This window comes from Hakea prostrata, chromosome 3, assembly GCF_041222555.1.
Source record: "Hakea prostrata isolate BN-2017 chromosome 3, UWA_Hpros_2, whole genome shotgun sequence".
NCBI lineage: Eukaryota > Viridiplantae > Streptophyta > Magnoliopsida > Proteales > Proteaceae > Hakea > Hakea prostrata.
The window spans coordinates 21,354,029-21,371,281 of NC_142602.1; the positions used below are offsets into that span (position 1 = coordinate 21,354,029).

General features: G+C 38.7%; 1 protein-coding gene across 4 annotated transcripts in view; it reads right to left on the reverse strand.

Moving 5' to 3' along the window:
• LOC149021545 (midasin-like protein) overlaps positions 1-17,253 on the reverse strand; it is a 117,690-nt gene that overhangs the window by 73,427 nt on the left and 27,010 nt on the right. For all 4 annotated transcript variants that reach the window (XM_089149763.1, XM_089149764.1, XM_089149765.1 and 1 more), the window contains 10 exons: positions 9,354-9,463; positions 9,141-9,260; positions 4,604-4,682; positions 1,341-1,463; positions 1,162-1,261; positions 979-1,075; positions 747-881; positions 605-655; positions 325-501; positions 89-214 (listed from right to left, as the gene is read on the reverse strand). In XM_089149763.1, coding sequence (XP_089005889.1) covers positions 89-214; positions 325-501; positions 605-655; positions 747-881; positions 979-1,075; positions 1,162-1,261; positions 1,341-1,463; positions 4,604-4,682; positions 9,141-9,260; positions 9,354-9,463 — 1,118 coding nt within the window. The remainder of the gene's footprint in view (positions 1-88; positions 215-324; positions 502-604; positions 656-746; positions 882-978; positions 1,076-1,161; positions 1,262-1,340; positions 1,464-4,603; positions 4,683-9,140; positions 9,261-9,353; positions 9,464-17,253) is intronic.

Sequence of the window (17,253 nt, forward strand, 5' to 3'; positions counted from 1 at the left end):
CATGAAACCCATATCTGCTTTACCTCCTGATGAAACCAATAGCTTTACAAAGAAATGACCCAATGCAAACCATTAAAATGAGAGATACCTTTGCAGGAAAAGTCTTAGCGAACAGCCCCTTGAACTCTCTATAAAGTGCAACGCATACACGCTGTGTATCAATAGGCTTGTATCCACCTAATAGATCAGCAACATCACTTTGTTGGCTTAAGTTCTGCAACATGAACAACATGGTAGTTAATTGCTCAATTGGAAGAAGAAGAAAAAAATAGAATGTCTGAAGTCATCATCAATAAGTATTAAATCTGTAAGAAGGAATTATACCAGCACAGTAAGCGTTCGACCAAGCCTCATTGCCAGATTCTGTACAAGTGTTGTTTTTCCAGTACCAGTTTCACCAATCAGAAGAACAGGCTCATTGTACTTGACAGAACAAGCTATCTTCTCAAGAATATGCAGTGAACTACGAATATTCACAAAAGGTGCCGTCTGGCAACAGGACTGCAGGAAAACACCAGGAACCAACCCCGTCCCAAATCCCAAAGGTTAGAATACTAGAAGGTTAAAAAATGAGTCACTATAAATGCCTTGCCCAGAAATTTACTTTAGTGCATTCAAGAGAAATCCGTCCAACTTGTAATTCTGACTGCAAATCCTGCAATTTAAAAAAGACAACAGAAACTTAATTAAAAATGGTCCAAGAGATTTCTCATTCTTTAAAAGGGGCTCAAAGGAACAACAAACACCTGAATTAAGGGTTTATCAAGGGGATGTAATCTTTCTGCCTCTGTTACAGGTACTTCCCAAATTTTTGCTATTTCTCTCATCATAAGTAGACGGTTTTCAACAGAAGCTGATGATGAAGCAAAAATATCAACAGCCTGATAAACACAAACACAGATAGTGGAATAATCATCATACAGAGTTTATCGTCAGCATAAAAAGACGAAAAGGTTTTGGGACTAGATCTTATTCAACCTCCTTATAAATTCTTTTACAATCATAAGCAGACAACCTAGGCCACTCAGAGATGAATTTTAAACCTCCAATTCTTTTACACCATTTTAGGAGATCCCTGACACCACAAACCAAAGTGCAGAAGAGTTAAATACATCTAAACAGCAACTTAAATGTGGAAGGTCACCCGATCAAAAAGCCTACCTCAACGAGAATTTGCCAAAAGAACCAAAAGAAACAGGAGTTCTGAGCTGAGATCCACCGTATTGATGTGGAGGGGCAGAATTAACCCTTTCAAAGGTTTCTGCACTCAAAGTTACATGTTCTCATATGAGATGCATAAGAAGCAAAAATTGTACCGAACATGAACAACTATTGCATACCTATGAGCTTCTCAGAAACAACCTCCAGCTCTGGATACCAGGCCTTCACTATGTCTAGCAAATCTTTATTACTTGATGTCCCAATCATGACTTTCCTCCATAGAACGCCAAGGGAGATCCTGCCTGTTATTAGAAGCAACGCGTATAGTTGATAACAGAGCATACCAAGAATTCGTGGCAAATTAGTCCATTAAAAATACCTTCAGAATACCAGTTGCGCACAAAATTCAAATCTTATTTGATTCCAAGTAGTCTCTCTACCCCCCCCCCCTAATTACCAAAAGCCCGATGAGGAGAGAGGGGGTGAGAGCAAGAATAGAAGGGGAAATGAGAGTGGAGCTGTACAAGCCTCCAGCCCAAAAAGCGTAGGTAGTGAACCGGAATCAAGAAACTTCCAGCCCCATAGGACACAACAATATGCAAGTTCCTTGAGGCAGGAGATATTAACTATCAACAAGTAGTCTATGAGGAAGCAAGTGGGGTTCAGAACCAAGGCTCTAAAACTCGTCTCATCTTAGTGTTTCAGCCCCATTGAGATAACCAAAACACCAAAGTTCCAATGAGATTTTGCAGAAATATGGCATTTTCAGCCAAGATTCGGTAGGTCATTTTGGTTGCTTTTAGGCCAAATTAAGGCCTGTAGGTGCAATGGAAGCCTCAAGAAGATCATTAGACCATTAGCAAAGAAAAGTATGGTCAAGACCTTAACAATTGAGAATAGAGGACAAGTAAGTGTCGGCCAGCTTTTACCCAGAAGAAACCAGCAGGGAAGACATTGACAATGACCAAGCAGGGATGAAATATTCAACGGCAAAATTGAAGGAAAGAACATTTGAGTCGATACATCACAAATAAAATCTGATAGCTCAGAATTAAATTATCTAATCGTGCTACAGTAATACAGGATACGGTTAAAGATTATTTCAGCATGACGACAAGCATCTGGGGACGCAAACTCAACCAATCATTCAAAGAAGTTGAACTGGAACTACATTTTTCACCACCTATTTCAAGTGAAAGGGGTGATGTTAAGGTATAGTATGTACAGAAATGGAATTTAAGAGCCACTATAGTAGCTTAAGCTGCTGTAATAGCTAATATATATATGAACAATAAGATCTAGAATTCTTATCAATAATGGAAGTTGGAACTCATAGGGAAGAAAATGGATCTATAGATGGAATCAAATAAGCAGTTTTTACAGACAAAGGTATTTGGTTATTGGGGAACAATCAATATACTTCTAATGTTGAATCAGGTTCAACTAGGACAGAAATAGAGCATTGAGTCGAACTCTTCTTTGGTGTCAAGGTAGTAGCTATGAATAGTCATCTAAGCAGGAAGAACACAAAAAACAAACTAATCAATGGAATCTCATCGGTAATACTAAAAGCCAATCTGTTAATATACAAAATCTCATTACTTCATCAATGACAACCGTCGATTGTCCAACAACAATTAAACGTTAGGCAATGCTTCTTCTTAAGTCCATAAAATGGCTACAATTTCCATAACTTATCAAACACAATTTAAACAAGTCTAGGATGAGTTTCCTCCATAGTTGTCAAGGCTTAGCTTAAGCAATGCCTAGGCGTCCGGCTGTCTCAGCCATGGCAAAGTGACCGTTGCTTTTTTTGAAACCAATAAAGCAGTCACTTTGTCGCCCAAGGCGTCGCCTAGGTGTCCAGGTGGGTGCCTTGGTCACCAAGGCGGCCGCTTTATTGGTTTCTATTTTTTAAAATCTTTTTTATAAAAAAGATACCAAATCAATGGTATGGAATATAATTGCATTTGTTTCTAATCAAAGGTTATCAATGGTTAGTTGTACACGTTGATTATAGGACTATGATACATGGAATCAAATCAAAAGTAAAATAAGGTGAAAAAAAAAACCCGAAACTTAAACACTCTTCCTTAGGAATTCACGAAACAGAACCCTAACCTAAATCACTCTTGCAAAAGTCTTCTTCCTCACGGAACTCCTATGGTTGTTCAATTTTGAAGTTTGGTTTGTGACTGTGATGTGATTATGTTTGAAGTTAATGACTATGTTCATTTCTCAATATTATATAATAATTATAGGAATGAAATTTCATTAAGTTTGCAAAATGTTTCATATTTAAATGCTAAGAATTTTATATAACTTCTGATATTTGGATCAAATATCAAAAGATTAAAACTAGAATGCCTTGACCGCCTAAAAATTAATAGCAGAATGCTTAGTCGTCGGTTTATTGGACCTTTGTCGCCTAGGCGCCTTGGAAGCCCTCCATCACCTTGGTCACTACAACATTGGTTTCCTCACCATCATAAGGTGTTAACTTTAATTATTTTAATGTCAACAACTTGCTCTGTCAAGCTCCCCTTTTCTGTCAATTTTAACATTAAAAGTTGGTAAAGAATGTGATAGCAAAATAATTTAAAATTAGTACTAGATACCCTCATACCCCCCCCCTTCCAGATTTACCATGTGTACCAGTAGGGTGTAAAACCTAGGGCCAACAAAATAACACCAAAACCAACTGAATGATGGATAAAAAAAACTCAAGTCGCCCATTTGGTGATGCAGATCTAGCACCAAAGAAGCCTTTCTTTGTTTGGAGACCACCTACGGTCGATGTATGTATGGGTTGGGCCTTCATTGGATTGGTTCCCCTTGTAACCAACCAACTTAATGGACCTAAAACATTGGGACATGAGCTGCAAATGAAACTTCCTGATGAGACAATTCTCAAAGAAATAACACTCCAGAGCTGAAGAAACAACTCAATATTTAATCTGTAATCCCACAGAATCATCCTCTAAAACACACCAAGAATCATATCATAAACCTTTTTCTAGTTTAAAACTTGTTCCGCATGAAACCCATTAAAACTCTTCCTTTACCAGTACATCGTTGCATTAACATTATTCCAATCTAAGCCATAACCTCAAAAACCCATTTGAGATCATCCACAAAAGTACCCAATACACCATAAACTACCCTTGACCTAACCTATAGTCCATTGAGCTGTTTCAGTTATAAGATCTCCATTAACTGGCCATCATTCAGTTGAGGCTACATCAGACCAGACAACACTGTTTCGTTTATTTCATGTCACAGTTAATTTTGGAACCAATTCTGGGAAGTAGAATACTCACAACAATAGCAATTTCTTCAATCAAATATATTTGAAAGGGGAAAAAACACAGAGAGTATCTAAAATAGAAAGAGAAAAATCAATGAAGAGCAGAGAAGAACAAAAATGATTCCATTCACCAACCTTCTGTATTCTGAGAGATATCACCCTTAGACATTGACACTGTAGCAAATAATCTGAAACTTTCGCACACGCTAATAGCCTGCAAAGTTCCATATTTAAAAGAATTAGCCAAGATAGGGGGAGAGAGAGAGAAGAAGGAAGGGGGGACATTAAAGTGAACATAATAAGGAAAAACAAGTAACGCAGAGAAAAATCTCTATTTGTCACCATATTTGAGTTTCCATAAATTGTGATCCAGCACCATGTTGGGTCCATTTTCCATGGAGCCCTAAGGTTGGGTCGTATAGATACCGGGCCTTCATCCATGCATTACTGACGCTATCAGCCAACATAATAGACCATGGATATACGAGTAGAGTACAAAAGTACTCTGTCTCCCCATAGTTTTATTTCAGTCCTTTTTTACGTTTTTAATTGAACCATTCTTCATTGTTATATTGGTTCAATTGTTTTAATTTCTCGTCCAATTCAAGGTAAAAGTGGATGGGTCATTTCACATTTTAATAGCTGTTGGGGCGATTTATTTAACTATTTAAGTTCAAGCGTCCAGGTTTAATTGGTTCAATTGTTCCACTTTCTCATCCAATTTAAGGTAAGAGTAGATAGGTCATTTCACATTTTAATAGCTGTTGGGATTTATTTTCCGATTTAAGTTCAAGTGTCCAACTTTTGTCCAACTTGAAAGTTCTACTTCAGTTGGCATTTAACTCCTAATCCAAGGAGGATTTCCCATGTAAAGCTACATATAGCCAGCCATCACAGCCACATGGAATGGGAAGAATATAGATTAAATATTGAGTATTTGCTTCAGCTTTGCTGTCATTTCCATTTGAGAATTGTCCGATCAGAAATAGGCCGGACTGGTTCTTTCATGAGTCTGGAGGCCTGGGATTCTAGGTGAATTACAACCAAGGTGGTTGCGGATTCAACCTTCGGTTGTCATCCCTCTCCTCCACGATCAACTCCAACGCCCCTCCATCAAGGTATGCTTGATGCAAACACCCCCTCCTCCTCTCTTATCACCTTTTTTAACTTTTCTGTTGAAATTTCAAAGTCCCTATAACATAAAAAAACAAGGAACCCCATATCTTCCAATTTAGCCATCCAATTCCACCCAAACTTGGAGGATTATATACCTCTATATGCCCACCTATCTCCAAGATTCAGCCCACTGAGAGTTCTAACTCTAGAAACTATCAATTCTTTACATGAAACCCTAATTCTTGACATAAGGATCAACAAACCTCAACCCAGTCAAATCCTGTATAGCTTTGAGAGCATCCTCCGCACTATGCAACCTCCTTTCAATCCAAGTTTCATCCAAACATATCACTAGTTTATCCCTACTTCTTCCTATTTCATGTAGCTCCCTTTAACATGAAAACCACAACCTAATCCACCCTATTTGATTATTCACTCAGCATCTTCAATCACTAGCAACAATCTAAAAGCCAACTTGAGGAGAAAACCATTTGGTTATGGTTGATAAGTTGGGTGTTATTTCCATGTTGAAACATACTTATAAGAGCAAATTACATATAGACCCCTTGTGTTTGCAATCAATTACATCTACTACCCAAGGAAAAAATCAATTACAGACACCCCCTTACTGCTTCAGCAGAGCTGTCCATTTATAGCTTTCAATTCTTAACAATAGGGGGCATCTGTAATTGAATTTTTTTCAGCGATAGTAGATGTAATTGATTGCAAACACAGGGGGTCTATATGTAATTTGTCCTACTTATAATTATGAGATGGTTAGGGCTTTGTTCTAGAATCTCTCTCTTAGAGTTTTGGATGAGCTGATTGGATTAGAATTGGGATCATGTCTAGGGGAACGGATAAGGATGCTTCATCCAAATTTGGGCAACTCTGATAGTGAGAAGCAGGTTCCATAAAGATCAGAGTTTTGGGTGAAATATAGGACTTTCAAGAACTATGGTTATATGTTTTAGCAGATTGGATGGGGCAGCAAGGTGGACCAAATTGGGATCTGTAAGGATGATGTTTGTGGTCAAATTCTGAGAGCAAGTTAATGGTTAGATGGGACCGTAATGGAGTTTGACTGATTAGTGTCTTTGATTGGATTTCAAAATTCAAGAAGAGATGTGGATCCACGGTTACAATGGTCTGATTTGGATGAAGTATAGGTCGAATAAGAGACTAGGCAGGGTATGATGATCTGATAGCCATATTTGGCTAGGCAGGTTTCTCCTCCAAAAACACCTTGTGTGTGTTTTTTCTAGAAGATTAGAAGATAATTGCAGAAATTCAGATATATGTATAACTCACTATGGTTGCAGCGCTTAATGGCAGCAGCCCTATTGAGTTTGTAACTCGTATTCAAACCTAGTAAGTGGAGGAAATATTCAACATCATTGAAAGGGCAGCTTGATTTGGACCTCCCAGGCCTCGAAGGGACAAGGAGTTGACAGGATATCCTCAACAATTTCACCACCCTTTAGGTCTCACTCACTACACTACATATAATCTCGCACAATGGAACGATGGCAGCAGCAACTTGCCTGAGCAATAAGACCAAAATTCTGAGTTGTATTACTATGCCCATCTTGTGGTCTTTATATAGGGCCGGCCATAGTGCAAGGCTATGGAATTACTGGTTAATTCTAACTATGTCATCTGATAACCTAAGTAATAACATGACCTCCAATTGGACCAAATCACTAATTAAACCATAATTGAACGGATGTTTCAATAGACTGATAGAGGTACGAAAAGAGGTTGAAAAAACTAATCGTACCACTAACATAAGTTGAGCCACGATAGAGTTACAAAGAAAGCTAAGAAAACTAACTACAGGAACTGCTACTACTTGAGATGCTACTTGGGCTTCTAGAGGATGTAGGTCTTAGATCCGCAGCATTACAGGTCCTAGATGAGCATATTATCTTTAAGTTGGCAAAGTTCCAAATGAGGAAGTTTCTAAGCCCCTCTGGATCACTATCAAGGGGATAAGCATCAAGTTACTATTGGTATATAACTAGTCATTTTATCATTTATGGAGGAAGAATAGCACTGCCATGGCATGTGGTTATGCTAGCATTCCCATGAGTCTCTCCCTCTCTCCTCTCCACGTGAAGGGCACCTCTGTCCCCTTGTTTTGACTTTTGAAGAGGAGGGGGGGGAGAGAGAGGAGTTCTACCGTAGCCCACACTCAAAATATATAACTGCTGGATTTTGAATGTACAATGAGCGGATTCCCCTCTCCTCCTCTAGCTTTTTTGCTGATGCCAGGTGGACTTACAGTAGTCAAGTAATGGAGACTGATTTGCCCACATGAAAAGGTGAATTCCTTATGTTTTCCGATGCGGGTTCTCCTACAGGTGGACTTCCTTCAAATCTAAGAGGATTCCTAGGTGAGTTCTCTTATGCCCCCCCCCCCTCTTATTTCCTACTTTCAGCTTCTATTACAGCAGCCTCTTAAACTCCCATAGCCCTGCTTCCTTATTTATGAAGAACCTAAAGTAAACACATCACCAAAATCTACTCTATCACCCCTGTTGAAACAAGTCTTGTTTGACCATAAACCTCACTCCATCTTTGCTGCCTGTAGCCAAAAGAAAGAGATCTCTAGTCTCTTTTCTTTTACAACAAACCTGAGGCTAGATGAACTCAAACCTAAGGCTATTTGAATCTTAAACTCACTTGTTAAAGACAAGCTCCTAGTAGAACCCGCAGGTGTTACATCAATCAGTCAACAACCAAAATTCTGTATTAAAATCAGAAAGAACCCATGGTTTTTGTCTTGTCTTAATAAATACATCATAATCTATGCCACATAATTTCCAGTATGGGGATTGGGTAGTCCATGCAATCAACGGGGCCTTCTGCAGGAAATACTAAAGCTTAGTGGACAGGCTGGACAGACCTACACCTCCAAAGCTCTGCCATTTGTGGAGAAAACAACTAGGGTTGTGTACAAGTATGGATCTCATGGATCTTAGTTTCTGTTTCTCAGCAACTGTTTTCTTGCTTTCTTTTGAGAGTTCCTACAATTAGACTAGGCGTGCAATTCAGCTGTTGTTAATAGCTTAATAAAAACATCTCAGGCCGTTAAATAAGGGCCATGACGATGTATATCAACAACAATTCACCAACCCCACCCCATCAACCCCCCCCCCAAAGGAGAATAAACACAAATAAGAAAGTCAAGCCACACAATACACATGTAGAGGTCAACACACAGCTTTACGCAGAACATTATTAGCATCATCATGTGGCATCAGGGGTATAAGGCATGGGGGCAGAACAACACATAACACAACCACTCTGCAGATTCCAGGTGTTAAACACTCAACCTAGCTCGGTTGCCATATTGTAACTGCTCACACACAAAACACAAGCTATTACATAAAGCCACAATGATGTTCATCCACAATCAAATTTCTTGAATACATTGTCAGTGAATTGAGCCCAGTATAAGACAATGCCTGCATATGTATGTATGTTCAGGGAACCCAAATGTGCACATTTTAGATCATGCCAAAGTATGATAAAGAAGTTAGAATCTAGATACCTCCCCATGGCTGGTCACAAATGAACTTGAACCCTCCAATAGAGGCAATAGGATTGATAGTACTTCAGATGGTGCTTTATCAATGTCTTCAAAGACCACCCAGAGTCCATGCATAACTGCCTGTAAACAGGTAAAAATAATAAACTACATATGCTGGAACAGCACTAAGGTAGACTCTAGAAAGCAAACTATAAATTCAGCATGAAAGTAAACCTGCGTGAGAGAACCAGGCTGCCATCTGAATTCCCCAGCTATCTCAGTGCATACGTAACTCCCAATCAGTGTTTTCCCATCCATTTGTTCATCCATGTGAATAAAAAGAACTAAAAACAGGAAAGTAACAATCAACAGAGATGGATATATAATATACTAAAAATGAAGAAACACCCAAAGAATGAAAAAGAAGATGGCCCACTTAGTTAGGCAAAATGTGGTAGCAGCCCAAAGTGCAAGAGGCAAAATAGTGGATAACATCATAACAGTCAAAAGTCCCATTTAATAATCTTTTAGAAGAGTTAAGAAAAAAAAATTAAAATTAAGAAATTCACAAATTCATCTATGCAAGAAGCACCTAAATGTAACATATTTTTTATTTTCTACATCTAGAAAACTGAAACTAGTGTAGTATTTGACATGAGACCTGTTTAAATGCAAGAAGCATTACTTCAGAGTCAACATAAATTATCAGCCTTCAAATGATATATTCCACAGTGCCCCAAAGACCCCAGAGAAAATGTCTTTTTTGCAAGATCTATGACCCTTCAACATGCAAGCTGCTACAACAGGAACTGCCCAAAGGAAAGTTGACCAACAACTCTAATTACTAATTAGTTGAGGAACATGGAGTTCTGCCTCTCTCCCTTTCAGATCAAGGTCCTAAATACCAGTCAAACTTTGCAGTCATGACCGAGAAAACTAAATGTAGCATTACTTCAGAATACAAATAAATTCAGACTTCAAATAATATATTCCACAGTGCCCCAAAAAACCCAGAGAAAAGGTCTTTTTGCAAGATCTATGACCCTTCAACATGCAAGCTGCTACAACAGGAACTGCCCAAAGGAAAGTTGACCAACAATACTAGTTAGTTGAGGAACATGGAGTTCTACCTCTCTCCCTTTCAAATCAAGGTCCTAAATCCCAGTCACAACTGAGAAAACTAAGTTTCAACATTGTCAAAAACCAAAACCAAAACCAAAATCAAGGTTCAATACGGATCCAAATCAGGATTAGGCCCTGCTAGGACATATTTCACAAGTTTCAACACTTGACTTCACCCAAAAGCTGGGAGTATCACAAGTTTCAGTAGTGCCAAGGAGATATTAAAAACTGCAAGTCTTCTATCAAATGATTTGATATTTTCCTACTACTTGGCATTCTTCCACTCATTCAACCCTTCTACTGCTAAGAGTTGCATGATTGGAGCTTGAAAATAATGTTTCTTCCCAAACCCGATTCTTAAAAAGTTAGTAAATAGACATAACATTGATCCAGACCTTAAGAATAGGCTGCTAAGGTCGAATGTGACAGAAGCAGAACTCAAAGACTAGGAGGAAGAAGGGGAAAAGTAGAGATCAAGGGAAGAAATCTCATTCTGATTCTCAAGTAACATGAAACTCATATTCATATCATCCTAATCTCAATTTGGTGTTACAAGCATGTATTTAGAAGGGGGGGGGGGGGGGGGGACGAACCCTAGTCGAAATATGAAATTCAAAAACAAAGTTCAAACGGAAGTCTCACACTCTCACTCACTCTTTTTTTTTTGGGGGGGTGAATAAAAGACTAAAAAATAAAACTGGAATTATTTATTTAATTAGGTCCAACTCCAGTTGAACCAAAACACACTGGACCAGTTTTTTGGGGGGGGGTTGGACCGAAGCCCATTAGACCAGTCTATTGATACTGCATCAAGTGTAGAGCACAAAATATATGTTGCATTTGAAGAAGCACAAGCACCACATACATCTTTAGTGGTACACAGCTAGATGTTAGATCTGCAAGTAACTCCATGTTGTAACTTGTAATGAAAGGGGGGGGGGTGTCGTATGCTTGTGTTTCCCCTAGCCAAATTAATGCTTAGAATGTGATGAGAAACCTGATTGTGGTACAATGGCTTGTATGATCAGTGTGATCCCAAGCCCTTTATTTATAATGAAGTGAAAAGAACACTATTACATAAATACCCTTTCCTGGTTAACAAGAAAAAATACAAACTAAAATTGAGGCATAGATGTTAGTCATCACCCTTTCGAAATAACTGAAACATTATTTGAATAGCCTGACCACCCAACTAAATTTAGGAACTCATAGGATTCATAGGATAAGGTATAAAAATACTCTCTTTTTTCTTCTTCTTCTTCTTTTTTTTTTTTTTTTGGGGGGGGGGGGGGGTGGTGACTAGAAGGCAAAAAACAGAAATTGACGGGCTAATGTGTAATTAAAGGTTTGAAGAGGGGCTAGTATGGAATCAGGGAATAATGTGTAATTAGAGATTAGAAAAGGGACTTTATAAGGCAAAAGAAGGGGGGAAAGGGATTTAAGCACGATGGGGTTAAAGGGAGGTCGCAGGGTTTCAAAAGAGGCAGAAGGATGAGTTGCACGAAGGTTTGATGGCTGCTGGAATGGGTACGATTGCTGCTGGAATGGTGAAACTCTGGTTCAATGGCTGCTGGAATGGGTGTTTTGCAGGTTATTGATGGGAAAGGAAGCTAGCAATGGGTTAAAAAAAAGTTGCAGGGTGTTGCAATGATGCTGGAATTGTGAGTCGATGGCCCAGGTGAATATGTGATGATAATTGCAGGTCATACAATGGTTGAAAAAGGGATTGGCAGGTCAGACGATGACTGTGGAAGGCTAACGATGGATGTTGCAGGTCAGCCAAGCGAAGAGGATGGCAGTGGCGTAGTTGCAGCGGCGGCGGCGGCAGCAGGCTACAGGTATGTATTTAGTTGCAGAATCGAGAGAGAAACGATATGGTTTTTTTTTTTTTGGTTCCCTAATCAACTTTTGGCTCCAATGCCATGTTGAGAAAACCGATTGTGGTAGAATGGCTTGTATGATCAGTGTGATCCCAAGCCCTTTATTTATAATGAAGTGGAAAAAAAACACTATTACATAAATACCCTTACCTGGGTAACAAGAAAAAGAAAAGCATACGAACTAAAACTCATAACAGTCTTTGCGTATTTACATTTCCAGGAGACAAATTATATGTAGTTATACAATAGGAGCTAGAGTACAGCAGCACTGGGCATACACCATCAAACTAAGCCCCAATTGAATGAGGGCCAGCAGCATTACAAGATCTTGAAAAGAACCATTTCATATGGGACCAAGAAAGGGTTCCTTCATCTTAGAGATATGGGGTGAATATTTTAGAGATGAAGAACTAAAGTCTAAAGATGTCAAAATGGGATAAAAATAGGATGTAAGGTCACTATGGCCAGGGGATGATGCACCTAAAGTGTGAGACAGATAACGCGGCTAAATTGTTGTAGCTCTATCTTTGAAATTGGCATGACTTGGCAAGTCCAAAATTCATTAAAAGAAAGCCAAGGAGTAAAATAGAAAATAAAAAGGTGATAGGAGGGTGGGGTGTGCAAGATACTCAAGAGAGGGGGCCTTGTGGAATGCTTAGACCAAATGGAATGGCATCTTAAATGCTGTCTATTCAGCCATTTCAAGAATTTGGCCCAACTGCACCACGAACCTCAAAGGAACACTCAACTCTTGGACCTTCTCTAACCAAAATTGACATAACCACTAGTTGCAACAGCAACACATACATAAAAGCACTCATGGCTTGAACTGGGGGGGGGGGGGGGGGGGAACGACTGATCAATTCCAGTCTATTCTAATTTATGAGGGCTTAAGAAGTCCTAGTGAACTTTGGACTTAGAAAATAACTTAAACTAGGAAAATATAAACTGACTGACTGAAAATAACTTAAACTAGAAAAATATAAACAAACTGACTCTTCTTAATAAACTAGGAAAATATAAATGGACTGACTTTTTTTAAAACTGAAATAAAACATAGAAAAAGACTATTCTGCCCTTACAACTTAAGTTGGGCAGAACTTACATAATTAAACCAATTAAACTAATTGATTTAAAAGGAAAATAGGCTAAGCTGGTGATAGACCTGCATCACCAGGGTCCAAATTACAAGTACCACTTTCAGATACAAAACTAATAATGCGGACCTCAGGAATAGGCTGCTGTGGTGGGACATGACAGAAGGAGAACTCGAAGAAAGGAAAAGGGGGAATACGCAGGGAAAGGCTGAAAAACTCCACAATCTAATTCTCAAATAACACTCAGTTTCCAACTCAATACACTCTAAATCATGTAGCACGATGTTGCAAACATTTATTAATGGAAAACAACATAAATCTTAGTTGAAATATGAAACTCATAAACAAAATGAAACTCAAAGTTTAACTCTTAATTTATTCACATAAGAAAACTAAATCAGAAGACTGAAAATAAAAACACCAAATTAACTAATTCTGATTCTCCTAGGACCAAAGTCTTGCACAGATTCTTGTTGCACTTGGGTTTCCAAAGTCTGCCTTACTGGCTCAACCAATCTAATGATACTGCATCAACTAATTTATGGAATGGTCAAAAAACAAAATTTCTTATAAAATAATTTTTTTTCTTTAATTTACATTTATTTGCATTTAGATTTTACCTTTATTAAATTAAAGAATTATAGTCTGTCATATATTATAAATATTCTTTCTAGATCTACTACTATATTTTATCTATTTATTCAGTATACTGCCATACAACAACTCAGCCTTATACCAACTAAATGGGCAGTAACGTTGCAACAACAAATGACATAAAAGAGTAGAAAACACAACAGCAACACCAAAACAACTCAGCCTTCTAAATAAATGGGATTGGCTACATAGATCTTTTCACCAATAAGCTCTATCTGAAGAAGTACTTAAAAATTAAAATGAGACCTAAGCTATGCATACCTTTGAATCTCCACTCTTCAAGGGTTATGGTAGGTCCTTCACTTAACTCATTTAGTACATTCTAACACAACCATGCCACCTCAAATGACTTCCCCAAAACCTAACAAACCCCCCCCCCAAAAAAAAAAAAGGGTAAAAGTAAGATTCATGAGTAAAGAAGGAAGATAATGTTAGGGCTGAGGTCCCTCAATCTAACAGGACATGCCCTGCAATGAGCTATAAATTCCTGAAACTCATCCTGAATTGGGGTAACCCCTGAACCAGCTCTAATATTATTGTTCATATTACTATTATAAATTATATATATTATAAATATAAAAATAGCAAACTCCGCCAGTGTTTTGCTGCCGGTCCCAAGCCCGGGTAAAGGAGGAGGGTTGGTGCGTCAGGTCGGCAGCCGGCACCGGAAAAAAATCTAGCCAAACATTTTTTCATGGATTCGACCTTATATGATAAAAGCTATGCTAGGGCGTTCCCCGACAAAAGAAGCGACGCGCTACACTATGGCCCGGGTGTAGTGATAAGTGGGCAAGGGTTAGCTAGGGCGTCCCCTGTACGCGACGCGTCGCATCGGCGCCCGGATGCGGTGATAAGTAGGCAAGGGTTCCCGCGCCGTGGACGAGTGCGGGTAAAGAAGCTAGTCCATAAGCATAAGCGTAGGATTAGATTGGCATCTTGGAACATAGGATCTCTAACTGGTAAGAGCTTAGAATTGATAGATGTTATGAGGAGAAGAAGGATTAATGTAGCTGCATTCAAGAGACTAGATGGAGGGGTAAAAAAGCCAAAGAGTTGGATGACTTTAAACTTTGGTATCGGGGATAAAACAAATAAAAATGGAGTGGGTATAATAGTGGATAAAGATTTAAAAAATGATGTGGTGGATGTTAAAAGAGTGGGTGATAGGATTATTGCTATCAAGCTTGTAATGGAAAAAGAGTTAGTAAATATAATTTGTGCATATGCACCTCAAGTAGGACTAGATGAAAGTCTAAAGCTAGAATTTTGGGAAAATATGGGTGGATTACTGCAAGGAATTCGTCAAGGAGAAAAGATTATCATAGGAGGTGATTTAAATGGACATATTGGAAAAGATCAAAGAGGATATGAGAGTGTTCATGGAGGTTATGGTTTTGGAGAAAGGAATGACGAGGGGATTTCAATTTTGGATTTTGCTACGCTGATTATCTATTATAAATACTTACTTCAAAAAGAGAGATGAGCATTTAATTACTTTCAAAAGTGGACAGCATAGAAGCCAAATAGATTTCTTCCTAACTAGAAGGACCGATAGATTGTTGTGCAAGGATTGCAAGGTGATACCGGGGAAAGCAAGCGCACAACATAGACTTGTGGTCTGGATATGTGCTAGTCCCAAGAACACATAAAAGGTCCAAGGTAAACTATCCCAGAATAAGATGGTGGAATTTGAAAGGAGAGTACTCTAAATCCTTCGTTAATGAAGTAGTCAAACAAGGAAAATGGGATTTTAAAGGGGATACCAATGCAATGTGGAATGAGATGGCTATGTGTATTAAGAAAGTGGCTAAAGATGTTCTAGGTGAATCAAAAGGAAAGATCCATCTTATAGAGAGACGTGGTGGTGGGATAGTGAGGTTCAAGCTGCCATTAGGAATAAAAAGCTAGTTTTAAGACATGGCAAAGAACTAAGGATGTTGAGGATCTTCAAAGGTATAGGTTAGATAGAAATGAAGCTAAGAAAATCGGGAAAAGCAAGGGAAAGGAAGTATGAAGAGTTATACAATAAGTTGGGCACAAAGGAAGGGGAAAAATCTATTTATAAGATAGCTAAGATGAGGGATAGGAAGAGTAGAGATCTTGACCATGTTAGATGTATTAAAAATGGAGATGGTAAAGTATTAGTTTGTGAGGAGGATATTAAGAAAAGATGGGAAACCTATCTCTAGTTTACTAAATGAGCATCTTCAAGCACTTATGTTGGACGATTACACTTCACCAAGGCGGTGTCCGAACTTATATTCGTAGAATTTCGATGTCCGAAGTAAAAGAAGCTAAGGAGGATGAAACTCGGCAAGACACAAGGTCCGATGAAATCCCAATTGAAGTTTGGAAGAGCTAGGAACCCATGGACTAATTTGGTTGACTAAGTTGTTTAATAAGATTATGAGCACGGGGAAAATGCCGGATGATTGGAGGAGAAGTGTTGTGGTTCCAATTTACAAAAATAAAGGAGATATTCAAAGTTGTAATAACTATAGAGGCATTAAATTGATGAGCCATACGATGAAATTATGGGAGAGAATAATTGAAACCCGGTTGAGACACTTAACTATAGTTACGGAGAACCAATTGGGTTATGCGGGAAGATCTACAACGGAGGCTATTTACAATTAGGAGACTTATGGAAAGGTATAGAGAATGTAGGAAAGACCTTCATATGGTATTTATGACCTAGAAAAAGCATGATAGAGTCCCAGAGCGTAATTTGGCAAGACTAGAGAAAAGAAGTGTGCAAGTAAATATGTAGATATAGTTAAGGATATGTATGATGGTTCGGTGACTAGTGTTAGAACAGTGGGGGGACAAAGTAATGAATTCCGATAACAGTGGGCTACATCAAGGGTCAACTAAGCCCATATCTATTTGCCGATAATGGATGAATTAACCAAAGACATCAAGATGAGGCCCCGGTGTATGCCGGATGATATTGTGTTGATTGATGAGACCCAAGTGGGGATTAATACCAAATTAGAATCATGGAGAGTAGCTTGGAATCAAAAGGCTTAAACAGTAGATCGAAGACAGAATATCAGTTTGTAACTTAGCAGATCGGGCAGATGATGAAGTGGTGATACGACGATAAAGAGATCCCGAGTGATTGAGGTACCTAGGTTCAACATAAGTAAAAGAGGTGATTAGAAGATGAGGTTCCCAAAGAAAAAATAGGGTGGAGAAGTGGAGAGGTGCATCCGGGCAGGATGCGATTCCATAAAGCAAAGGAAAATTAAGGACGGCGACCAGCATGATGACGGGCGAGGTGGGCGAAGAAGAATCAATAGATAAACGGGAGCGAAATGAGGATGCTAAGATGGATGAGTGGCAAAACAGGATGGATAAGATAAGAACGATCATATAGAG